Here is a 27690-nt window from a genome sequence, read left to right as displayed (position 1 = left end):
TATACATATAAAATTATGGAGTGTATCGGTACATCTACTATGTCAGTGTTGGTAAATAATTCGTCAACTAAATCGTTCAAGATGGATAAAGGTCTAAAGCAAGGTGATCCTCTTTCTCCGTTCTTATTTGTACTTGTTGTTGATGTTCTACATAGAATGATTGGGGAGGCAGTAAAAAATGGTCGGATATCCTCGCTATTCGTGGGAAGAGACAATATAGAATTGTCACATCTCCAGTTCGCTGATGATACTATGTTGTTCTGTCCGCCAGAGGAGGAGTCCGTTAAGAATTACAAAAGGCTTCTACGATGCTTTGAATTGATGTCGAGCTTAAGCATCAACTTTGAGAAATCGAGTTTGATACCAATCAATTGTGTCAATAGTGGGTTCAGAGCATGTGTAGTTTACTGGGGTGTAAGGAAGCTGCTCTTCCGGTTAAATACCTGGGGATCCCTTTAGGTGCAAATCCGAGGTTAGTCAAGACTTAGAAGCCAATAATTGACAAAGTGGAGGAGAAGCTTAGCTTATGGAAATCCAATGTTCTTAATAAAGCGGAAAAGTTGGTTCTCATTAAAACTGTTTTAAATAGTTTACCAGTATATTATTTAAACTTATACAAAGTGCCAAAAACTGTGGCGGAGAAACTTATTTCATTATAGAGAAGGTTCTTGTGGGATAAGGAGGATGGGAGGAATGGCGTGGCTCTGGTTAGATGGGAAGTGGTGCAAGCTCCAAAAAGATTAGACAGGCTAGGAGTCGGTGATGCGATGCTCTGCAACACAGCTCTGTTATTCAAGTGGTAGTGGAGATTCTCTAAGGAGAAGTGTCCGTTGTGGAAGAAAGTGGTGTACTGATGAGTGGATAATTTGTACGCTTTTTGGCATTGTTTTTAGGTAGTTTTTAGTGAGTTTGAGCTACTTTTAGGGATGTTTTCATTAGTTTTTATGTTAAATTCACATTTCTGGACTTTACTATGAGTTTTTGTGTTTTTCTGTAATTTCAGGTAAAATCTGGCTGAAATTGAGGGACTTGAGCAAAACTCTGAAGAAGGCTGACAAAAGGACTGCTGATGCTGTTGGAATCTGACCTCCCTGCACTCGAAATGGATTTTCTGGAGCTACAGAACTCCAATTGGAGTGCTCTCAATGGCGTTGGAAAGTAGACATCCAGGGCTTTCTAGCAATATATAATAGTCCATACTTTATTCGAAGAATGACGACGTAACTTGGCGTTGAACGCCAAGTACAAGCTGCTGTCTGGAGTTAAACGCCAGAAAAACGTCATGATCCGGAGTTGAACGCCCAAAACACGTCATAACTCGGAGTTCAACTCCAAGAGAAGCCTCAGCTCGTGGATTAATCAAGCTCAGCCCAAACATATACCAAGTGGGCCTCGGAAGTGGATTTATGCATCAATTACTTACTCATGTAAACCCTAGGAGCTAGTTTATTATAAATAGAACATTTATCTATTGTATTAGATGTCTTTGATCATTCGGTCTTGTGACCACATGGGGGCTGGCCATTCGGCCATGCCTGAATCTTTTACTTATGTATTTTCAACGGTGGAGTTTCTGCACACCATAGATTAAGGGTGTGGAGCTCTGCTGTACCTCAAGTATTAATGCAATTCCATTGTCTTTTATTCAATTCTCTTTTATTCTTATTCCAAGATATTCATTCGCACCGAAGAACATGATGAATGTGATGATAAATAACCCTCATTATCATTCTCACTTATGAACGTGTGTGATTGACAACCACTTCCATTCTACATGCAACAAGAGCTTGAATGTGTATCTCTTAGATTCCCCAACAGAATCTTCGTGGTATAAGTTAGATAGATGGCGGCATTCATGAGGATCCGGAAGGTCTAAACCTTGTCTGTGGTATTCCGAGTAGGACTCTATGATTGAATGACTGTGACGAGCTTCAAACTCCTGAAGGCTGGGCGTGATGACAAGCGCAAAAGAATCAAGGGATTCTATTCCAACCTGATTGAGAACCGACAGATGATTAGCCGTGCTGTGACAGAGCATAGGAACGTTTTCACTGAGAGGATGGGATGTAGCCATTGACAACGGTGATGCCCTACATACAGCTTGCCATGGGAAGGAGTAAGAAGGATTGAGTTGAAGCAGTGGGAGAGCAGGCGTCCTTGAGCCATACAGTATCTCCATATGCTTATCTGAAATTCCTACCAATGAATCTGCATAAGTATTCTATCCTTTTTATTATTTATTTTCTTATTTCTATTTTCAAAAACCTATGAACCAATTTAATCTGCCTAACTGAGATTTACAAGGTAACCATAGCTTGCTTCATACCAACAATCTCTGTGGGATCGACCCTTACTCACGTAAGGTTTATTACTTGGACGACCCAGTACACTTGCTGGTTAGTTGAACGGGATTGTGAATTCAACCAGTGCCATAATAATGACTTCATACAAAATAATTAGAACATTGATCACAATTTCGTCCACCAAGTTTTTGGCGCCGTTGCCGGGGATTGTTCGAGTATGGACAACTGACGGTTCATCTTGTTGCTCAGATTAGGTACTTTTCTTTTCAAAAATCTTTTTCAAAAATTTTTCTTTTATTTTTCGTTTTTACAAACTATATTTTTCGAAAACAAAAATTAATAAAAATACAAAAAAATTAGAAAATCATAAAAATAAAAAATATTTTGTGTTTTTTTTGTTTGAGTCTTGTGTTAATTTTTAAGTTTGGTGTCAATTGCATGCTTTTAAAAATTTTTCTTGCATTTTTCGAAAATCTTATGCATTCATAGTATTCTTCATGATCTTCAAGTTGTTCTTGACAAGACTTCTTGTTTGATCTTGATGATTTCTTGTTTTGTGTTGTTTGTTGTTTTTCATGTGCATCTTTGCATCCATAGTTTCCATGCATTAAAAATTTCTAAGTTTGGTGTCTTGCATGTTTTCTTTGCATCAAAAATTTTTCAAAATTATGTTCTTGATGTTCATCTTGATCTTCATAGTGTTCTTGGTGTTCATCTTGACATTCATAGCATTCTTGCATGCATTTTGTGTCTTGATCCAAAATTTTCATGTTTTGGGTCATTTTTGTGTTTTTCTTTAAAAATTTAAAAATCAAAAATATCTTTTCCTTATTTCCCTCCAAAATTTCGAAATTTTGGGTTGACTTGGTCAAAAAATTTTCAAAATTAGTTGTTTCTTACAAGTCAAGTCAAAATTTCAATTTTAAAAAAATCTTATCTTTTCAAAATCTTTTTCAAAAATCATATCTTTTTCATTTTTTTTATTATTTTTCGAAAATTTCAAAAATCTTTTTCAAAATATTTTCAAAATCTTTTTCCTATCTTTACATCTAATTTTCGAAAATTAGCTAACAATTAATGTGATTGGTTCAAAAATTTGAAGTTTGTTACTTTCTTGTTAAGAAAGGTTCAATCTTTAAGTTCTAGAATCTTATCTTGTAGTTTCTTGTTAGTTAAGTAATTTTAAAAATTAAATCTTTTTCAAAAATATCTTTTTATCTTTTATCTTATCTTTTTTTCAAAAATTTTATCTTTTTCAAAATTTGATTTCAAAATATCTTATCTAACTTCTTATCTTCTTATCTTTTTTCAAATTTTGATTTCAAAATCTTTTTCAATCAACTAACTAACTTTTTGTTTGTACTTATCTTTTTCAAAACCACCTAACTACTTTTCCTTCTCTAATTTTTGAAAATATCTCATCCCTTTTTCAAAATTTCTTTTTAATTAATTAATTGTTTTAAATTTTAATTTTAAACTTATCTTATTTTTAATTTTCGAAAATTACTAACCCCTTTTTCAAAAATTATTTTCGAAATTCCTCTTCTCTTCTCTTCTTCTATTTAATTATTTATTTACTAACACTTCTCTTCACCTCTCTTCATCCAAAAATCTGAATCCATCCTTCTTCTTTCTTATACCCCTTTCTTCTTCTACTAACATAAAGGAATCTCTATACTGTGACATAGAGGATTCCTCTTTCTTTTCTTGTTCTCTTCTCCTTCATATGAGCAGGAACAGGGAAAAGGGCACTCTTGTTGAAGTTGATCCAGAACCTGAAAGGACTCTGAAGAGAAAATTAAGAGAAGCTAAATTACAATAATCCAGAAACAACCTTTCAGAAATTTTCGAACAAGAGAAGGACATGGCAGCCGAAAATAATAACAATAATGCAAGGAGAATGCTTGGTGACTTCACAAAGCCAACGTCCAAATTTGATGGAAGAAGCATCTCCATTCCTGCCATTGGAACCAATAACTTTGAGCTTAAGCCTCAACTAGTTGCTTTAATGCAACAAAACTGTAAGTTTTATGGACTTCCATCTGAAGATCCTTATCAGTTTTTAACTGAATTCTTGCAGATCTGTGAGACTGTAAAGATGAATGGAGTTGATCCTGAAGTCTACAGACTCATGCTTTTCCCTTTTGCTGTAAGAGACAGAGCTAGAATATGGTTGGATTCACAACCTAAGGATAGCCTGGACTCCTGGGATAAGCTGGTCACTGCCTTCTTAGATAAATTCTTTCCTCCTCAAAAGCTGAGCAAGCTGAGAGTGGATGTTCAAACCTTCAAACAAAAAGAAGGTGAATCCCTCTATGAAGCTTGGGAAAGATACAAGCAGCTGACCAAAAGATGTCCATCTGACATGTTTTCAGAATGGACCCTATTAGATATATTCTATTATGGTCTCTCTGAATTTTCGAAAATGTCATTGGACCATTCTGCAGGTGGATCTATTCACCTGAAGAAAACGCCTGAAGAGGCTCAAGAACTCATTGACATGGTTGCAAACAACCAGTTCATGTATACCTCTGAGAGGAATTCCGTGAATAATGGGGTACCTCAGAAGAAAGGAGTTCTTGAAATTGATGCTCTGAATGCCATATTGGCTCAGAATAAAGTGTTGACTCAACAAGGTCAACATGATCTCTCAAAATCTGAATGGATTGCAACACGCATCCAACAGTACTAGAGAGGCAGCTTCTGAAGAAGCTTATGATCCTGAGAACCCTGCCATGGCAGAGGTTAATTACATGGGTGAACCTTATGGAAACACCTATAACCCATCATGGAGAAATCACCCAAATTTCTCCTGGAAGGATCAACAAAAGCCTCAACAAGGCTTTAACAATGGTGGACGCAATAGGCTGAACAATAGTAAGCCATGTCCATCATCTTCTCAGCAACAGACAGAGAATTCTGAACAAAACACTTCTAATTTAGCCAATATAGTCTCTGATCTGTCAAAGGCCACTTTCAGTTTCATGAATGAAACAAGATCCTCCATTAGAAATTTGGAGGCACAAGTGGGCCAGCTGAGTAAGAAAGTCATTGAAACTCCTCCCAGTATTCTCCCAAGCAACACAGAAGAGAATCCAAAAGGAGAGTGCAAGGCCATTGATTTAGTCAATGTGGCCGAATGCACAAGGGAGGAGGAGGACGAAAATCCTAGTAAGGAAGACCTCCTGGGACGTTCCTCAAGCAAGAAGGAGTTTCCTATTAAGGATCCAAAGGAATCTGAGGCTCATATAGAGACCATAGAGATTCCATTAAATCTCCTTCTGCCATTCATGAGCTCTGAAGACTATTCTTCCTCTGAAGAGGATGAAGATGTGACTGGAGAGCAAGTTGCTCAATATTTAGGAGCTATCATGAAGCTGAATGCCAAGTTGTTTGGTAATGAGACTTGGGGAAGTGAACCTCCCTTGCTCATTAGTGAACTAGATACTTGGATTCAGAAAACTCTACCTCAAAAGAAACAAGATCCTGGCAAGTTCTTAATACCTTGCACCATTGGCACCATGAGCTTTGAAAAAGCTCTATGTGATCTGGGGTCAGGGATAAATCTTATGCCACTCTCTGTAATGGAGAAGCTGGGGATCATTGAGGTACAACCTGCCTTGTTCTCATTACAATTGGCAGACAAGTCAATGAGACAAGCTTATGGAATAGTAGAGGACGTGTTAGTAAAGGTTGAAGGCCTTTACATCCCTGCTGATTTCATAATCCTAGAAACTAGGAAGGAAGATGATGAATGCATCATCCTTGGAAGACCCTTCCTAGCCACAGCAGGAGCTGTGATAGATGTCAATAGAGGTGAGTTAGTCCTTCAATTGAATGGGGACTACCTTGTGTTCAAGGCACATGGCCATCCCTCTGTGACAAAAGAGAGTAAGCATGAAGAGCTTCTCTTAATTTAGAGTCAAGAAGAGCCCACACAGTCAAACTCTAAGTTTGGTGTTGTGAGGCCACAACCAAACTCTAAGTTTGGTGTTCAAACCCCATATCCAAACTCTAAGTTTGGTGTTGGGACTACACACTAAAATTGACCTGATCACCTTGTGGCTCCATGAGAGCCACTGTCAAGCTATTGACATTAAAGAAGCGCTTGTTGGGAGGCAACCCAATTTTATCTATCTAATTTTATTTTATTTTGTTTCTTTGTTATTTTTGTGTTTAATTAGGTACATGATCATGAGGAGTCACGAAAAAATCAAAAAAATTAAAAAACATAGTCAAAAACAGAAGAAAAAAAATTGTTCACCCTGGAGGTAGTGCAGACTGGCGTTCAACGCCAGTAAGATGCATCTGGCTGGTGTTCAACGCCAGAACAGAGCACCATTCTGGCGCTGAACGCCAGAAACAAGCAACAACCTGGCGTTAAACGCCAGGAATGTGCACGGAGAGGACAAACTGGCGCTGAACGCCAGAAACAAGCATGAAACTGGCGTTCAACGCCAGAAACATGCATTACATGGGCGTTCAACGCCCAGAACGTGCACCAATGGGCATTTGAACGCCAGAATGATGCATGAAGGCATTTTACATGCCTATATGGTGAAGGAATGGTATTTCTTTTCACCTCAGGATCTGTGGACCCCACAGGATCCCCATCTTAGGATCTGTGGACCCCACAGGATCCCCACCTACCATATTCCCACATTTCCTTTTAATCCTAATCACACTCTCCTAATCCAAATCTCATTTCACTCTTCCCCATATCACACTTCCCAAAAACCTTCACCAATCACCTCAATTCCTCTTCCCAATTACCCCATTCACCATTCACATCAACCCACTCTTCCCCATAAACCCCACCTACCTTCATAACATTCAAATTCAATTTCCCACCCATTCCCACCCAAATGGCCGAACACCCACCCTCCCTCTCCCTATAAATACACTTCCATTCTTCTTCATTCTCACACAACACAAACCCCTTCTTCTCCCACATAGTCGAACCTACTTCTCTCCCTCTCTACTATATTCTCTTCTTCTTCTTCTACTCTTCTTTTCTTTTCTTGCTCGAGGACGAGCAAATTTTAAGTTTGGTGTGGTAAAAGCATAAGCTTTTTTGTTTTTCCATTACCATCAATGGCACCTAAGGCCGGAGTATCCTCTAAAAAAGGGAAAGGGAAGACAAAGCTTCCACCTCCGAGTCATGGGAGATGGAAAGATTCATCTCCAAAAGCCATCAAGACCACTTCTATGATGTTGTGGCAAAGAAGAAGGTGATCCCCGAGGTCCCTTTCAAGCTCAAAAAGAATGAGTATCCGGAAATCCGACATGAAATCCAAAGAAGAGGTTGGGAAGTCATAACCAACCCCATGCAACAAGTCGGAATATTGATGGTTCAAGAGTTCTATGCCAATGCATGGATCACTAGGAACCATGATCAAAGTATGAACCCGAATCCAAAGAACTATCTCACAATGGTTCGGGGGAAATACTTAGATTTTAGTCCGGAAAATGTGAGGTTGGCGTTTCACTTGCCCATGATGCAAGGTGATGAATGCCCCTACACTAGAAGGGTCAACTTTAATCAAAGGTTGGACCAAGTCCTAATGGACATATGTGTGGAAGGAGCTCAATGGAGAATAGACTCCAAAGGCAAGCCAGTCCAACTAAGAAGACTGGACCTCAAGCCTGTAGCTAGAGGATGGTTGGAGTTCATCCAAAGATCCATCATTCCTACAAGCAACCGATCTGAAGTTACTGTGGATCGGGCAATCATGATCCACAGCATCATGATTGGAGAGGAAGTAGAAGTTCATGAGGTCATCTCCAATGAACTCTACAAAATAGCCGACAAGTCCTCACCCATGGCACGGCTAGCCTTCCCTCACCTTATATGTCATCTATGTTACTCAGCTGGAGTTATCATAGAAGGAGATGTCTCCATTGAAGAAGACAAGCCCATCACCAAGAAAAGGATGGAGCAAGCAAGAGAAGCTCCTCACGGCCCTCAAGAAGTGCATGAGGAAGCTCATCATCAACAAATTCCTGAGATGCCTCAAGGAATGCACTTTCCTACCAACAACTATTGGGAGCAACTCAATACCTCCTTAGAAGATTTGAGCCACAATGTGGAACAATTAAGGGTGGAACATCATGAGCACTCCATCATTCTCCAAGAAATAAGAGAAGATCAAAGAGTAATGAGGGAGGAGCAACAAAGGCAAGGAAGGGACATAGAAGAGTTAAAGAACATCATTGGTCCTTCAAGAAGAAGACGCCACTAGAGGTGGATTCATTCCTTGTTCTTTATTTCTTTCTGTTTTCGGTTTTTTTGTATTGTGTTTACCTATGTTTTTGTGTCTCTACTTCATGATCATTAGTGTGTAACCATGCCTTAAAGCTATGAATAAAATCCATTAGTCCTTCACCTCTCTTAAATGAAAAATGTTTTAATTCAAAAGAACAAGAAGTACATGAATTTCGAATTTATCATTGAATTTAATTTAATTATATTGATGTGGTGACAATACTTTTTGTTTTCTGAATGAATGATTGAACAGTGCATATGTCTTTTGATAGTGTTGTTTATGAGTGTTAAAATTGTTGGCTCTTGAAAGAATGATGAACAAAGAGAAATGTTATTGATGATCTGAAAAATCATGAAATTGATTCTTGAAGCAAGAAAAAGCAGTGAAAAAGAAAGCTTGCGAAAAAAAAAAGTGGCAAAAAAAAATTTAGAAAGAAAAAGAAAAAGCAAGCAGAAAAAGCCAATAGCCCTTAAAACCAAAAGGCAAGGGTAAAAAAGATCCAAAGCAAAAAAGAGTGTGCTTAAGAGCTCTGGACACCACTAACTGGGGACTCTAGCAAAGCTGAGTCACAATCTGAAAAGGTTCACCCAGTCATGTGTCTGTGGCATTTATGTATCCGGTGGTAATACTGGAAAACAAAGTGCTTAGGGCCACGGCCAAGACTCATAAGTAGCTGTGTTCAAGAATCAACATGCTTAACTAGGAAAGTCAATAACACTATCCGAAATTCTAAGTTTCCAGAGACGCCAATCACTCTAAACTACAAAGGAAAAAGTGAGATGCCAAAACTGTTCAGGAGCAAAAAGCTACAAGTCCCGCTCATCTAATTATAATTAATATTCATTGATATTCTGGGATTTATATATATTCTCTTCTTTTATCCTATTTGATTTTCAGTTGCTTGGGGACAAGCAACAATTTAAGTTTGGTGTTGTGATGAGCGGATAATTTGTACGCTTTTTGGCATTGTTTTTAGGTAGTTTTTAGTGAGTTTGAGCTACTTTTAGGGATGTTTTCATTAGTTTTTATGTTAAATTCACATTTCTGGACTTTACTATGAGTTTGTGTGTTTTTCTGTAATTTCAGGTAAAATCTGGCTGAAATTGAGGGACTTGAGCAAAACTCTGAAGAAGGCTGACAAAAGGACTGCTGATGCTGTTGGAATCTGACCTCCCTGCACTCGAAATGGATTTTCTGGAGCTACAGAACTCCAATTGGCGCGCTCTCAACGGCGTTGGAAAGTAGACATCCAGGGCTTTCCAGCAATATATAATAGTTCATACTTTATTCGAAGAATGACGACGTAACTTGGCATTGAACGCCAAGTACAAGCTGCTGTCTGGAGTTAAACGCCAGAAAAACGTCATGATCCGGAGTTGAACGCCCAAAACATGTCATAACTCGGAGTTCAACTCCAAGAGAAGCCTCAGCTCGTGGATTAATCAAGCTCAGCCCAAACATACACCAAGTGGGCCCCGGAAGTGGATTTATGCATCAATTACTTACTCATGTAAACCCTAGGAGCTAGTTTATTATAAATAGAACATTTATCTATTGTATTAGATGTCTTTGATCATTTGGTCTTGTGACCACATGGGGGCTGGCCATTCGGCCATGCCTGAATCTTTTACTTATGTATTTTCAACGGTGGAGTTTCTGCACACCATAGATTAAGGGTGTGGAGTTCTGCTGTACCTCAAGTATTAATGCAATTTCATTGTCTTTTATTCAATTCTCTTTTATTCTTATTCCAAGATATTCATTCGCACCGAAGAACATGATGAATGTGATGATAAATAACCCTCATTATCATTCTCACTTATGAACGCGCGTGATTGACAACCACTTCCGTTCTACATGCAACAAGAGCTTGAATGTGTATCTCTTAGATTCCCCAACAGAATCTTCGTGGTATAAGTTAGATAGATGGCGGCATTCATGAGGATCCGGAAGGTCTAAACCTTGTCTGTGGTATTCCGAGTAGGACTCTATGATTGAATGACTGTGACGAGCTTCAAACTCCTGAAGGCTGGGCGTGATGACAAGCGCAAAAGAATCAAGGGATTCTATTCCAACCTGATTGAGAACCGACAGATGATTAGCCGTGCTGTGACAGAGCATAAGAACGTTTTCACTGAGAGGATGGGATGTAGCCATTGACAACGGTGATGCCCTACATACAGCTTGCCATGGGAAGGAGTAAGAAGGATTGAGTTGAAGCAGTGGGAGAGCAGGCGTCCTTGAGCCATACAGTATCTCCATATGCTTATCTGAAATTCCTACCAATGAATCTGCATAAGTATTCTATCCTTTTTATTATTTATTTTCTTATTTCTATTTTCGAAAACCTATGAACCAATTTAATCTGCCTAACTGAGATTTACAAGGTAACCATAGCTTGCTTCATACCAACAATCTCTGTGGGATCGACCCTTACTCACGTAAGGTTTATTACTTGGATGACCCAGTACACTTGCTGGTTAGTTGAACGGGATTGTGAATTCAACCAGTGCCATAATAATGACTTCATACAAAATAATTAGAACATTGATCACAATTTCGTCCACCATGTACTCCTGCAATAATCTCTCCCCTAACTAGCTTTTATCCATCCAAGACTTACCTACTAAAGGGGGCTTTGGAAAGATATTTGTCAGTTACAGATAAAGGAGCAACCTGTAAGAGAAAAGATGATAACTGGCTTCTCAATGGAGATTGGTGATGGAAGAAGAACTCACTTTTAGGAAGATGTCTGGTTAAGTTGTGGTTCCCTGAAGGATAGATTTCCAAGGCTGTTCTCGGTTTCAACCCAAAAGGGCTTTGTCATAAGGGTTTGTGGGTTTTGGGATGGGTTAGAGTGGATCTAGAACTTCCAATGAAGGCATGAGCTATTCCAGTGGGAGTTGGAACTTGTGAACCAATTACATGAAACCTTGAGGCCGGTAAAACTAGCTTCTGACAGAGAGGATAGAGTTGTCTGGAAGTTTGACAGGAAATGTGTATTTTCTACTAACTCCTTTGTGCAGGTACTACAGGCAGAGACGATTCCGGAAGACGTAACAAGCTATAACTTCACCAAGACTATCTGGAAAGGTTTAGTCCCTCCAAGGGTTGAGTTATTTATATGGTTTGCTTTAATAGGCAGAGTGAACACTAAGGAAAGGCTGTGTCGACTTGAAATTATTAACCAGAGTGATAATGTGTGTGTTCTATGTAATAAAGATGTTAAAAATGTCTGTCACTTGTTTCTTAGTTGTGAATTTACTTGGTAGGTATGGTGCGCTTGGTTATCTGGTTTTGGCATTAAATGGTCCGTTCCAGGTGCTTTAAAGGAACACTTTGAAAGCTGGACAGGTGTCACAACTAGGAAGGAGGAAAGCAAGAAATGGTTCATAAGTTTCTTTGCGGTTATTTGGAACGTCTGGTTGGAAAGGAACCGAAGATTATTTCAGAATACGGGTAAATGTGCTGGTGAGGTTATCAACATGACTATGCATAATTACAAGGAGTGGAGGAGTGAGGATCCCTTTGGTTGTTGATGGCAATGCCGGAGATGACATCGGGATGCATATTTGTTGAGTAATTTAAGTCGTAACAATAGGTGTTTTTTATTGTTTGTTTTTGTATCCAATGCTCCACGTCTGTGTTGAGCTCTTCTTGTTTCAAAAAAAAAATAATCATTAAATTAGTCATCAATATAAAATATATATTGCAAAAATATAAAATATATATTAAAAATAAATTAAACAACATGCATAATCTATTTATATACAAATACACACCGTATTTGATTTAATAACCAATTTTTAATATGTATATAATATTTTTTTATTAATTAATTTTAATAAAAAAAATAAAAAAAAGATATACAAAAAGATATGTGAAGAGTGGACTATATAACATTTCTTTTTGTATAATTAGTTTAGCCCATACATTAATTATTTCTCTGCTTCGTCCAACTTATTCTCACTCATTGAAGTTATATGTATATACTATATAGTAAGTGACTAGCATATCTTTACATCATACATGACATTTTTTTCATGGTTATATGTCTTAAGTACAAGGTAAGTATTTAACTTGAAATTCTTCGCATTTTATTTCAAAAAATAAAGAATAGGACAAATTAAATAGCACCTCACTTTTTCCCATTAACATAAAAAAAAAAAGCATTCTCTGTCTATCTAGATTCAATTTCAATTCCAGTCCAGAACCAGGGATTGAGAGCCTGGCCAGTGGCCACATACATATTTATTTGAATTGAATTCAAGAAGCCATTTCTCAAAACGCACTTCCAACGTAACTTTATGTTTTTATCCTAAAAAAGAGAAAAGAATTAAAAGCTTCCAAAATATTTCACATCCAATCACTATAAATCACATCACTCACTCACTATCAGTCTTCAATTCACTCCAAAGAAAAGAAAGCGGCGGAAAATGTCCACTCTTCAACTCAACCTCCTCCTCCTCAGCTTTGTCTTCTTCCATATTCTTCACTTGGCCACCGTCAATGGTGTTCCAATTCCAACTCAAGGAAAGGGACAATGGCAACTCCTACAACCAAACATTGGCATTGTAGCCATGCACATGCAGCTTCTTCACAACGACCGTGTCGTCATCTTAGACCGCACGGACTTTGGTTTCTCCAACATATCCTTACCCAACGGCACGTGCCGCCATGACCCAACAGAGAGGGCCGTCAAAACAGACTGCACAGCTCACTCAGTCGAATACGACATCGCAACCAACACCATCCGCCCACTCTTCGTCCAAACCGACGTCTGGTGCTCCTCCGGCTCGGTTGACTCCTTCGGAAGACTTGTCCAGACGGGCGGCGACAGCGACGGCGAACGCGTTGTAAGGACATTCCACCCTTGCCCTACCTGCAACTGGAACGAACTCCCTAACAGACTTCTGGTGAGAAGATGGTACGCCACCAACCACGTCCTGCCAGGTGGACGCCAGATCATCATCGGAGGAAGAGCTCAGTTCAACTACGAGTTCTTCCCAAAGAAAACCTCCGCTGATTTTAGCACTCACTTCTTGCCTTTTCTGAAGGACACAGCTGACAAATTCCGCGGAGAAGAGAACAACCTCTACCCTTTCGTCTTCCTCAACGTAGACGGCAACCTCTTCATCTTCGCCAACAACCGCGCCATCTTGTTCAACTACAGAAACAACACCGTAATCAGAACCTACCCTACCATTTCTGGCGGGGACCCTAGGTGTTACCCTAGCACAGGCTCCGCAGTGTTGCTTCCCCTCAAGAATCTAGAAGCAGAGTCCTTGGAAGCTGAGGTTCTGATCTGCGGTGGTGCCACCAGGGCTGCTTTCTTCCGAGCCGGTCAAGGCACGTTTCTCACTGCCTTGAACACATGCGCTCGAATGAAAATCACAGATCAGGACCCAGAATGGGTAATGGAGACCATGCCAGGAGGCAGAGTCATGAACGACATGATCACGCTCCCAAACGGCGACGTTTTGATCATAAACGGAGCATCTGAAGGCTCAGCCGGTTTTGAGTACGCAGTGAACCCGGTTTTCGCGCCTTTCCTTTACAAACCGAATGAACCAGTCGGAAACAGGTTTGAGGAGTTGAATCCGTCCCAGATTGCTAGAATGTATCACTCCACCGCCATCTTGGTCCGTGACGGTAGGATTCTTGTTGGTGGAAGCAACCCGCACGGCAATTACGTGTTCAAAGGAGTGATGTTCCCTACGGAGTTGAGATTTGAATCGTTTTCGCCACCGTATTTGGATGCTCAGTTATCGCATCTGAGACCATCCATTGTTAGTCCTAATAATCAGAGTTACAGTAATCTCACTTATAACCAGAGCTTCAAGATGCAAATCAGCTTTACAGATGGAACGGTTGCCCCAGATTTGGTATCCGTGACAATGTACGCACCGCCATTTAACACTCACTCATTCAGCATGAATCAGAGGTTGTTGGAGCTAAACAATGGAGAATTGAGACACTCCGATAATTTGACTTTTGAGTTTGATGTGAGAATTCCACGTTCTCCCTTTCTTGCACCACCGGGGTTCTATATTCTTTACGCTGTTCATCAAGGAATTCCAAGTGAGGGCATCTGGATCAGATTAATTAGAGAAGAGAATGAAATTTCAACCCAATTATTAAACTAAATTTTCATGCATCTTTTTATGAAAAATATAAGAGTACATGTAGGCAAGAGTTTTCACTTTTTTCTTTTTTATTTGATGTATGTTTTTCTCTTAATTAAATTCAATTATTCTTCTATAATTTATCGTTATTTGTTATTAATTTGTACCGCTAATGTGAGAAATAAGATTGACGAGTCCAGATAGCTCATGTTCTAGGTTGGATTTGATCAACTCGTGATGATAAGATAGAGTGCATGAAATAAATCATATCTTTAAAATAAGGATGATGAAAAATGTCATTTACTATTCAGATGATTTAGTTTTTTGCAACTTAATTGACCATTTTAAATGTTATGACTCATAAAGAAGCAAATAAATAATTTTCAATAATATATTAATACGTTATATTCTGTTTGAATTTGTTCTTATTCTTATATAACTGTTTCTATATATATAATAGTTTATAGTTTAATTTTAAGGAATCACTCAAATAAAGATTTTTATTTCATTTTTTGTTTAAGATGTTGTTGTATTGTATTTTAATTAGTTTTTGTATAATTTATTCTGTATTTCTCGTCACATATGATTAAATTCTTTAAAAAATTAAAAAAAATAAAAAACATTTAGATTAGACTAAAATTAAAAAGATAATAAATTAACTATTAGAATTTTTTAAATAAAAAAATATGCACACTCATCAAAATATATATATATTTATACGACAAAAAATATCGAATAAATTATAAAAAACTAGTAAAAACGTAATACAAAGACATCTTTAACAAAAAAAATAAAAATAAAATAGATATCTTTGTTTAAATGATCCCTTAATTTTATCATTAGTGACTAATGCTTATTGTGTTAATTTTGAGGGCAAGAAACATATATTCAAACTTCACAACTTATAATAAGATACCATATCTATCTATCTTATCTCTCTAAATTTTTTGTCATATTAAAGTTCGATATTAAAGTATTGTTACATGAATTTATGTTATATAGTTAATTTTTATTGTGTATGTCATATCAATTATTTTGAATAGATGATAATCATTAAAAAAATTGTTCTTTGAATTATGTCATTTATTTTAAATAGTGACAATGATTAAAAAGATTCTCTTGTAATATGCATTTTCTTTCTCTAAAAAAAAGCGTAACTCCTTAATTAATATCTTTAGTTAATTGAATTTATTACATATCATTAAGTATTTGTTAATTATAAAGTAACGGTTAAAATACAATTAAAATCAATATTAAAATAATAATAATAATTGTTAATTATAAATATTCAAATTATTTATTATTAACGCTCTATTTATATATATAATTAATAACATTCTTGTTACTGTTACTTCATTGATCTTATAATAATTTCTCACATGAATTATCAAAAAATTTAAAAAAAATCTCTAATCACTTTGACTTTGAAACATCAACATCAAAATTATACCATAAAACATTATTTGACAAACAAACTAATATTTATATTTGTTTTATAAGTTGAACGGTGTTATATATACAAAATAATAAAAACACAACCACAATTAGCTAAATAACATTACATCTGATAATATTTACTATTAATTATGGACCTTTAATAATATAGAAATTATCTTTTTTGTGAGTACATAAAAAATATAATTTACAAATTCAAACATTTCTTAAAACAAATAGTTCACATATAAAATTTAAATTGCTAAATCAATTTTTATTATAATTATTATCATAAAATTATTATGATGGTTAATTTTTTTTGTTCATAATTTTTTTATTATTTTTGTTGTGAAAAATTTAATTATTTTAATAGTTAATTATTTTCTAAAAAAGATAATTGAATAACACACAAAAATTTTATTAAGAGTAATTTATTTATATGTAATTAAAAAATAATTGAATAATTATATACGATAAAAAATTAATATTATTAAAAAATAAAATTAAAGTTCATTTCAAAATTAAAAATAAAGTTTATTTAAAATTATAATTAAAAATCATGTTTTTTTCTTTTTTTTCTAAAATTTATGTACCAGTAATTCTATAAATATTTTATAGAAAATCAAATTAAGTAAATTAAAACTTTAAAAATTATATTAAAACTCAAATATAATTTTAAAATAGAACTTTAACTTATGTAGTGATTAATTTAAATGAATAAATAAATAAAAATTCAACCTAGTTTTTATCAATATTTTCTCTTTGAATTGAAAATTTAACGAGATAATAACTTTAATTATCTTAACCAATATCTTAATTAATTATTTTTATGTCTTTAAAAAAATGGTATATGAGAAGAAATTAATTAATTTGTACACTTTAATAAATAGTTATTTGACTAAAATAAAAGAAATTATTTTTTTGAAATTTTTTAAAAACTAATTAATAAGGGGTGCACATGGGCCGGGTGAAGCCGGGTTTGATGTGACCCAGACCCGGCCCGAAATATACACCGGGTCTATTTATTAGACCCGAACCCGGCCCTAGACCCGATGAAACCAATACACTTTCGGGCCACAATTATGCCGGGTGAAAACCGGGCCGTTAACATTACATTACGTTGATACCTTCTTGTAAACTAGCATGTAAAAATATCCGAATTTCCAAAGTTCCAACCATTAGTTAACATGGTAAAATTCACTTAGAAAAATATAACAAGAACCAACCATTCTTCAAAATTAAAGCATAACCACAATCAATATTAAAGCATAACTATAATCAATACTAATATTGTCTAATAATACCAAATACTTAAATCAATACAAATAACACAATCTTATGTAATAGTCTAAAATCTTATGCATTCTAAACATAAAACATTAACTTATAGTCTTATAATGACTAATAACACAAAATATTAAGGTTTATAATACTTAAATTCCACGTAAGAATAGTCATGATCCATCACTAATAACACAAAATATTAATTGTGTATGATGACTGGGCCACCGGGCCGACTTCGGGTGACTCGAGCTATGGCCCGGATCCGACCCGAAATAATGACCGGGTCTATTTTTTAGACCCATACACGACCCTAAACCCGATAAAATCACTCTAAATTAGTTTCTAAAGTGTTCGGGATTGGGCCGGGCCGTCGGACCGGGCCGGGTCTGTGCACCCCTAATTAATATTATATATATTTTGTTACAATACATCTAATTATAAAATTTTATTTATTTCTAATGCTTATATTAAAAACGAAAAAAATTTAAATTAGTAAATTTTAATCTATAATATAATAATAATATATTAATTATTTTATATATCGCACAAATATAAATTAATTATTTTTTTACTTGTAAAAATTTTAAGAGACATGAACTTATTTTATATATATATATATATATATATATATATATATATATATATATATATATATATGTTCATCCATGTGCAACTGTGTGGGGGGCAATTGTCCCATTGAACTTTTGAAAACTAATGACAAGTATATATATGTGTAAAGAATTGCCCCTTATAATAATTTATTTGCCCCCACACTTCAAAAAAAAAATGATCTGTAAGAAACATTTATATTATTAAATATTAATACAATAATAAAAATTATTGTATTATATAAATTCAAAACAAATATTAATAATAACTAATAATAATCTAATTATTTAATTGCCTAGAGTTAAGCTTAACTTTATAAATATAAATGAGATTATTAATATTTAATACTTTTTTATAATATATATCATTTATTTAGTTTTTATTGTTTTGTTTAATTTAATTTTGTTTATACATACATATAATATTATTTTCGTTAAAAGAAACTTACTATAATATTATAAAATGTCAATTTTGTAATTAAATATTGAAAAGTTATTTGATATTCATTTAATAGAAAAAATATATTATTTTATCTATACCTACATATAAATATGATTGTAGTTGTTTGATTTCAATTTTTATTTTTTTCACAAATTTTTTGTCTTTCTCACATAATTTTAGAAAAAATTCAGACACCAAAATAAACAATAGTCAAAATTTTAAATTAGTTCATTCGAGTTATATTTCTCATAGATTTTTTAGCTATTGAGTTATAATTTTTTTTGTATCATATAAAAAATAATCAATATAAATAGAATTTGACGAATATTAGATGCTTGACTAGGCGTAAGTACTAATAATAAATGTATTACTCATGTAATATTATCAAAATATTAAAATAAAAAAATATTTTTAAATTAAATTACTATATTTTTAGATGTATTAATTATATTTATTTATTAAAAATTTAATTAGTTAATATATTTCAAAATTTAAATATTTAAATATATTAATATTAATATTTTTTTATTATTTTATTATCACTATATATATATATATATTATTGATGAGTGTGACATATTTTTTTTGTTTTATTCCAATTTAAATATTTTTTATTGTTATTGAAAATTTTTTTTAAAAAATTTAGTAATATACGACGAAAAATATCGAATAAATTATATAAAAACAAATTAAAATGTAATACGAAGACATTTTTAATTAAAAAAATAAAATATACATCTTTATTTAAGTGATCCCTTAATTTTATTATTAATGGCTAATGCGGATTGTGTTAATTTTGAGAGTAAAAAAATACGTATTCAAGTTTCACAATTTATAATAATATATCATATCTATCTATCTATCTTATCTTTCCATCTATTTTTATTATGTTAAACTATTAAAGTTTCGTATTAAAATATTGTTACATAAATTTATGTTATATAGTTAATTTTTATTGCGTATGTCATATCAATTATTTTGAATAGATGATAATCATTAAAAAAATTGTTCTTCAATTATGTCATTTATTTTAAATAGCGACAATGATTAAAAAAATTTTCTTGTAATATGCATTTTCTTCCTCTACAAAAAAAACATAATTCCTTAATCAATATCCTTACTTAATTGAATTTATTACATATCATTAAGTATGTTAATTATAAAATAACCATTAGAATACAATTAAAATCAATATTAAAATAATAATAATGGTCAATTACAAATATTCAAATTGTTTATTACTAACGACAGGGCGGAACTAGAGTAATTTTTATGAGAGGGCCAACATAAAAGTATAATATTAGAAGAAGAAAAAATTAAAATTAAGGAAGGAACTAATGTAAAAATTAATGACCTTTATACATTAAAATTTTTTATTTAGAGAACGCCATTACCCCCTTCTCTAATATACTTACCTTCGCCCCTCTAACGATCTATTTATATATATAATTAACAACATTCTTATTACTATTACTTCATTAATCTTATAATAATCTCTCACATGAATTATCAAAGAATTAAAAACTTCTCTAACTACTTTAACTTTGAAACATCAACATCAAAATTATACCATAAAACATTATTTGACAAATAAATTAATATTTATATTTGTTTTATAAGTTAAACGGTGTTATATATACAAAATAATTAAAATTCAACAACACTAACAAATTAGCTAAATAACATTACATATGATAATATTCACTATTAATTATGGTTCTTTAATAATATAGAAATTATCTTTTTTCGTGAGTACATAAAAAATATAATTTACAAATTCAAACATTTCTTAAAACAAATAATTCATATATAAAATTTAAATTGCTAAATCAATTTTTATTATAATTATTATCATAAAATTATTATGATGGTTAATTTTTTTTATTCATAATTTTTTTATTATTTTTGTTGTGAAAAATTTAATTATTTTAATAGTTAATTATTTTCTAAAAAAGATAATTTAATAACACAAAAAAGTTTTATTAGGAGGAATTTATTTAAATGTAAATTAAAAAATAATTGAATAATTATGTACGATAAAAAATAATATTATTAAAAGATAAAATTAAAATTCATTTTAAAATTAAAAATAAAATTTATTTAAAATTAAAATGAAAAATCATTCTTTTTTCTAAAATTTATGTACTAGTAATTCTATAAGTATTTTATAGAAAATTAAACTAAGTAAATTAAAACTTAAAAAATCAGATTGATACTTGAATATAACTTTAAAATAGAACTTTCACTTGTGTAGTGATTAATTTAAATGAAAATAAATAAATCGAAATTCAACTTAGTTTTTATCGATGTTTTCTCTTTGAATTGAAAATTTAACGAAATAATAACTTTAATTATCTCAACCAATCCCTTAATCAATTACTTTTATGTTTTTAAAAAAATGATATATGAGAAGAAATTAATTAATTTGTCCACTTTAATAAATAGTTATTTGACTAAAATAAAAAAACTTTTTTAAAATTTTTTCAAAAGTATATATATTTTGTTACACTACATCTAGTTATAAAAATTTTATTTATTTCTAATGCTTATATTAAAAACAAAAAAAGTTTAAATTAGCAAATTTTAATCTATAATATAATAATATATTAATTTTTTTATATATCGCACGAATATAAATTAATTATTTTTTATTTATAAAAATTTTAAGAGGCATGAGCTTGTTTTATATATATATATATATATATATATATATATATATATATATATATATATATATATATATATATATATTATTGATGAGTGTGACATATTTTTTTATATAAATAATTTTAAAAAAATTTAAGTTCAAAAAACATTTAATAGTTAATTTATTATTTTTTTTAGTCTAATTTAAATATTTTTTTATTATTTTTAAAAAAAACATTTTAAGAAATTTAATAATACATATGACAAGAAATATCGAATAAATTATACAAAAACTAATTAAAGTGCACTACAAAGACATCTTTAATAAAAAAATAAAATAAACATCTTTATTTAAGTGATTCTATAATTTTATCATCAGTGACAAATGTTATTATAGTTAACTTTGAGAGCAAAAAACACGTATTCAAGCTTCACAACTTATAATAATATACCATATCTATTATCTTATCTCTTCATCTATTTTTATCATATTAAAGTTCGATATTAAAACATTGTTACATGACTTTATGTTATAAAGTTAGTTTTTATTGTGTATGCATGTCATATCAATGATTTTGAATAAATTATAATCATTAAAAAAAATTGTTCTTGAATTATGTTATTTATTTTAAATAGTGACAATGATTAAAAAAAATAGGTGACCCGTTGGATTTTTTTTGTGCTCTGCTAGGACTTTTTTGTGATCTGAATAGATCTTCTTGTAACGGCTGGAGTTGACAGAACGTCCTCTCTATAAGCCAAATGTCAGATGCTTGCGAAACTCACCAGCAGCCGAACATAGATAGCGATCAGGAAGAAGATGATGTGGTATGTTTGGAGGAGAGGGATGTGCTAGAAGGCATTGATGCTTGCTCAAAAAGCCTTGTAGGAAGACTCTTTATAGAGAAGACATTTTCAATAGGAACTCTGGACAATGCTTTTAATGCAATTTGGGGAAGACCACAAGGATTCAGAGTTACTGATATGGGAAATAACCATTTTCAATTTTTCTTCGATAATGAAGTGGAAGCAATCAGAATTGAAAAAGGGTTCTCCTTGACTTTTCAAGGATTATATACTTCATATTCGAAGATGGTCAGAAGAGGATACTACTGAAGCAAACAAGGTTAGTTCCTTCCCGATATGGACTCAATTGTCGGGGCTACCGGAAAAATTTAAAACTATTGAAGTGGGTAGGAAGATCTGCGGCAAGGTGGGAAAGGTAATTGATATAGATTTTTTCGATGTCAGAGGTAAGGAGTCGAGGATTATCAAAGCAAAGATAGAGATCAACGGGGAACAACAAATTAAGGACAGCTTGAAAATTGCGGGGCCAGATAAAAGTTATGTGGAAATCGGGCTGCGATACAAAAAAATTGGAAAGTTTTGTACTTATTGTGCGCTCCTTGGTCATGAATCTAAAGGTTGTAGTGCCATGATTCGGGATTCTAAGGAGGGGGCAGTGACTCAAGACCGAATAGGCGATTGGGTTCGTGCAAATCAAGTTGGTAGAAGAATAGATAGGGACGATGACAAGGCCAGTGCAAAATCAAGCTTTACAGGCTCGAATGAGGCTAAACCAAGAAGGAAACCAGCTTCGGCGTGGCTGATTCATGGGTTCTCCAGTCTCAGTATGAAGGACCAAAAGGGAGGGCCATTAATAAATACTGGGGCTGCTCAAAATGACAACACCAAAGGAATTATTGATGCTGGAAAAAGTAATCAGATGGGTTCAAGGGAGGGTGATTCAATTATAGTGCTAGATGAAATCCCGGTCTCAAATCTACATGATACTTCGGAAGCGGGTCTGGATAAAAAAAATAAAAATGAAGCAGATGGCGTGTAGAGGTGTAGTGAATCTGAGCCCAATTAGTGGTGTCAAGAGAAGAACTAATGGGAAGAAAAATATCCAAGGACAGAAGAAGCTCTGTACAGAGGAAAGCCACATACAGCAAGCAGAGGTGGAGGGTGCCAGCCGACAAATGGCACTCACATCACCATGAGAATCTTAACATGGAACTGTCGGGGTTTGGGGAGACCCCTGACAGTCCATAATCTGAAAGGGATTTATAAGTCCCACTCCCCCGAGGTTGGTTTCATCTGTGAATCAAAAAATCAACCTCGGATGGTGGAAAAGGTATTGAGACAATGTGGATATTCAAACTGGTTTTTGGTGGATCCATTAGGTACAGCGGGAGGACTGATTTTGGTATGGAAGGAGGGTTGTGAGGTAAGCATCATTCGTCACTCAGAATATTTTATTGCTGCGAAAGTTAAAGACTTGGCTTCGAACGAGCTATGGAGTTTGGTGGGAGTCCATCTGAGCACTAATGATCAAGTTTGGCATAACCAATTTGAAGATATTTCAGTTTTGCTTCAGCAATTGGAGGGAAGGCTAGTGGTTTTGGGAGACTTTAACGCTATCACAAACCAATCAGAAAAGGTTGGTGGTGGTGTGACATCTCATCAAGCTATCTCAACTTTCACTGATTTTATTGACAGTAACGGTCTGGTTGATTTGGGAATGATTGGTAGGCGTTTCACGTGGAGCAATAGAAGGAGGAATGAGGACCTAATTATGGAACGGTTGGATAGATGCCTTAGCAACGAAGAATGGACTCACCAATACCCAAATGCAGTTGTTTTAAGGTTAACAGAGACCGGGTCAGACCATGCCCCTCTTATTCTTGACACAAACCCCCTAATGGAACGATCTAAAAGGTGTTTCAAATTTCAAGAGAGACGGTGTGGCAGGGAGGAGGTCAGGAAAACCATTCGACTAGCTTGGGAAACAGATTTTGATGGTTCGGCCATGTATATTTTAGCCCAAAAATTGAAATTATGCAGGCATCGATTAGTGGCATGGCAGCAAACGGGTAGGTCTAATTCAAAAAAATTAATTGAAGAATTAGAACGACAACTTGAAGGGCTGAGGGGAGTTGGGATTAATGGAGGAGAGGATATCCGAGAGTTAGAACATAAATTAGAACAAGCCTTTATCCAAGAGGAGATGTACTGGAAGGAGAAGTCGAGAATCAAGTGGTTAAAGGAGGGGGACAGAAACACTAATTTCTTCCACCGGAAATTCAGGACCAGAACTCGAAGGAATAAAATTTGGAGACTGAATGGACCGAATGGGGAAATAGCCTTGTCCAACACATCAATTGCAGCAGTGGCGGAAGACTACTTTCGGGACATTTTCTCCTCAACTGCCCAGACTGACCCGGATCCCCTGTTCTCGGACTTTGAGCCTAAGGTTAGAGCTTCCATGAACCGTAGGCTACAAAGACCAGTCACTATTGAGGAAGTTAAGTGAGCCACTTTTAGTATTCACCCGCAAAGTGCCCTGGGAGACGATGGTATGACTACAAAGTTCTTTCAATTCTTTTGGGATATAGTGGGTGCAGATGTTTTTCGAGCAGTTCGCAGTTTCTTTCAAGGGGGAAAATTTTAAAAAGCTTCAACCATACACATATCTATCTCATCCCAAAAGTTTCGGATGCTACTACGATGACACAGGTTAGACCCATCAGTTTGTCTACAGTCATTTACAAAATTATTTCTAAAGTTCTCGTCCATAGACTACAGGATTGCATGAAAAAACTAATTAGTCCTACCCAAAGTGCCTTTATCAAGGGCCGCTTAATTTCAGACATATCTTGATTGCTCATGAATGTATGCACTATCTAAAGAATAAAAAGTCAGGTCTGCAGCATGAAATGGCAGTCAAGTTAGATATAAGTAAAGCCTATGATAGAGTAGAGTGGCATTTTCTATGGTTCATTTTAGCTAAGTTCGGATTCGGTGAAAGGTGGATAAACTGGATTCATGAATTAGTAACTACCGTTTCTTATTCTGTTGTTGTGGAAGGACAACCCTTTGGTTATTTCAAACCAACTAGAGGCATCCACCAAGGTGACCCTCTATCCCCCTATCTTTTTCTTTTCTGTGCAGAAGGTCTTTTCTTCTTGCTACACAAAGCGGAATTAAGCGGTAGAATTCAAGGAATTCAGGTGTGCAGAAGAAGTCCCACTATTAGCCATCTCCTTTTTGCTGATGATTCTATTCTATTCTCTAAGGCAACAGAATATGGTTGTGAACAAATTCTAAATACCCTGGGTGAATATGAGAGGGTTAGTGGACAACAAGTGAATCTCAACAAATCCTCGATATTCTTTAGCAACAATACCCCAAATCATATCCGGCTCCAGGTGGCAGCCAAGCTACATATTGAACATATCGGTGCATAGGACAAATATTTGGGCCTCCCTTCTTTAGTTAACAAATCTAAAAAAGCAATATTCGGCTTGATTAAGGAAAAGGTTCAGAAAAAGGTTCAAGGATGGCAGAAGAATATGGTGTCAAACGCAGGAAGAAATGTTTTACTCAAGGCTGTTGGGGAAGCTGTTCCAATCTATACACTCTCCTGTTTCAGATTGCCAGACACACTCATTAATGAAATTCACAGAATTCTTACTCAGTACTGGTGGGGTCAAAAAAAAAAACAGAACGGAGAATGGTTTGGATTGGCTGGGATACAATGTCCAGACCTAAGAAGGAGGGGGGACTAGGCCTGAAAGATTTGAGGGCTCAGAACCTCGCTTTATTAGGAAAACAATATTGAAGGATTGCTACTCAGCCTAATTCTATCCTAGCAAGAACACTGAAAGGTAAATACTTTAAGTACAGCAATGCGATGAGTGCAGAGTTAGGAGGCTTACCTTCTTGGGGCTGGCGCAACATCTTAGAGGGCCGAACAGTTGTTGAAAACGGCCTGAATTGGAGGGTTGAATCTGGTAGTTCCATCCGAGTATTTAGCGACCCTTGGTTACCTCCGCCGTATCCGTTCCGTATCCCTTTGTCACAACCTATTACTTCGCAGAATCCGGTCTTCTGGGTAAAAGATCTTATGCTGCCTGATAGAAATTGGAACCATAACCTGATTGCCAACAGTTTCTCCCCTGAAATTCAAAGCAGAATCTACTCAATTCAACCTGTAGATGGAGAAGATATGCTTCAATGGAGCCTCAACAAATCTAAAAAGTATGACACAACCTTAGGTTATAACATTGCTTACCTATTTTTTCACCCTCCATTAGAGCACTGCCCTGACCACATGAAGCAAAAGCATATTTGGCAGCACTTGGGGAAGCTGAAAGTCACTCCCAGCGTGAAGATGTTCCTCTGGAAATGCCTCCATGGTCAAATCCCAGTGCTAGAACTCATCCATTGCAGATTTCCAAGTACAAGTTCTCTTTGCCCTTATTGTCACACACAATCAGAGTCAATCACCCACTGCCTAATTACATGCAACAAAGCCCAAGACATTTGGAGTAGAAGCCAGATTTACCTGCACCTTCCACATCCTACCGGTGACCAGTTCTTTGAATGGTGGAAAGAATTAAAGACAAAGCTTGAGCGGCAACATGATGGAGAGAGGTTGATGGGTCTTGTGGCAAGTATCTGTTGGAACATATGGAAGGCAAAAAACCTTTGGGTTTTTGAGCACACAAACCAAACGCCAGAAGAGACACTTCAAATGTCGGTAACCCTGACGCAACAGTTCACCTCTCTAGCCTAAACTCACTATCTCAGGTTTTTGTTTTTTTCCAATTCTCCCTTCTAAGTTTAGTTCAGTTTTGTTCACTTTGCCTTTAGTGAGTTTTTTTTATTTAGAAAACCCCCACTTTTCTATCTCATGTCCTGCATTTGGACATTTGTACCACTTTTATGATGCAATAAAAGTCTTTTTTAACTTTGAAAAAAAAAGATTCTCTTGTAATATGCATTTTCTTCCTCTACAAAAAAAAACGTATTTCCTTAATCAATATCCTTAGTTAATTGAATTTATTACATATCATTAAGTATATTAATTATAAAGTAACAGTTAAAATACAATTAAAATCAATATTAAAATAATAATAATTGTCAATTACAAATATTCAAATTGTTTATTATTAACGATCTATTTATATATATAATTAACAACATTATTATTACTATTACTTCATTGATCTAATAATAATCTCTCACATGAATTATCAAAAAATTAAAACCTTCTCTAACCACTTTAACTTTGAAAGATCAACATCAAAATTATACCATAAAACATTATTTGACAAACAAACTAATATTTATATTTGTTTTATAAATTGAACGGTGCTATATATACAAAATAATCAAAATACAACAATACTAACAAATTAGTTAAATAACATTACATATTATTAAGGATTAGTCTTGCTAAGCAATAAAAAAATACAGAATCTGTAATATAAAGAGAGTTAGAGTTTACCGTTGAAAATAATACATTTTTGTTAAAATTCTATTGAGCCTATTTAGTATAAGTAGTAGCCTTACCTCCTATCTTGGTGGGTTAGTTGAAATTTATAATTCACTTCCTCAAAATATTGAGTGCACTCAAAGTTAATAGTTGATTAGTTTTTTTCTGGTGAAGAAGAATTCTTCCTCTCTGTATACGTTTTAACTTTATGGTCTTTTGTTCTCTGTTCTTCTTTCTTCTTCTCTTAAACAATCTCATTTGAGTTTCTATATGGTATCAAGAGCTTCTGAATTTTTCAA

At 34.2% G+C, this 27690-nt stretch overlaps 1 protein-coding gene and 1 long non-coding RNA gene across 2 annotated transcripts in view; one reads left to right on the top strand and one right to left on the bottom strand.

Annotated features, from left to right (window-relative positions):
* Positions 1-27690, bottom strand: part of LOC140174215 (uncharacterized) — a 268666-nt gene that overhangs the window by 206998 nt on the left and 33978 nt on the right. The gene's annotated exons all lie outside the window — the stretch shown is intronic.
* On the top strand, positions 12946-15015 carry LOC112704042 (aldehyde oxidase GLOX-like). Its single transcript, XM_025755624.3, has one exon. The coding sequence runs from the start codon at positions 13006-13008 to the stop codon at positions 14713-14715; it is 1710 nt and encodes a 569-aa protein (XP_025611409.1). The 5' UTR covers positions 12946-13005; the 3' UTR covers positions 14716-15015.

The sequence above is a fragment of the Arachis hypogaea genome, chromosome 7, assembly GCF_003086295.3.
Source record: "Arachis hypogaea cultivar Tifrunner chromosome 7, arahy.Tifrunner.gnm2.J5K5, whole genome shotgun sequence".
Lineage (NCBI taxonomy): Eukaryota > Viridiplantae > Streptophyta > Magnoliopsida > Fabales > Fabaceae > Arachis > Arachis hypogaea.
This window is presented reverse-complemented; position numbering and strand designations above follow the sequence as displayed.

Bases quoted from the DNA above. Each gene is read 5' to 3' on its own strand.
- LOC112704042 (XM_025755624.3), top strand. From the start codon at position 13,006: ATGTCCACTCTTCAACTCAACCTCCTCCTCCTCAGCTTTGTCTTCTTC.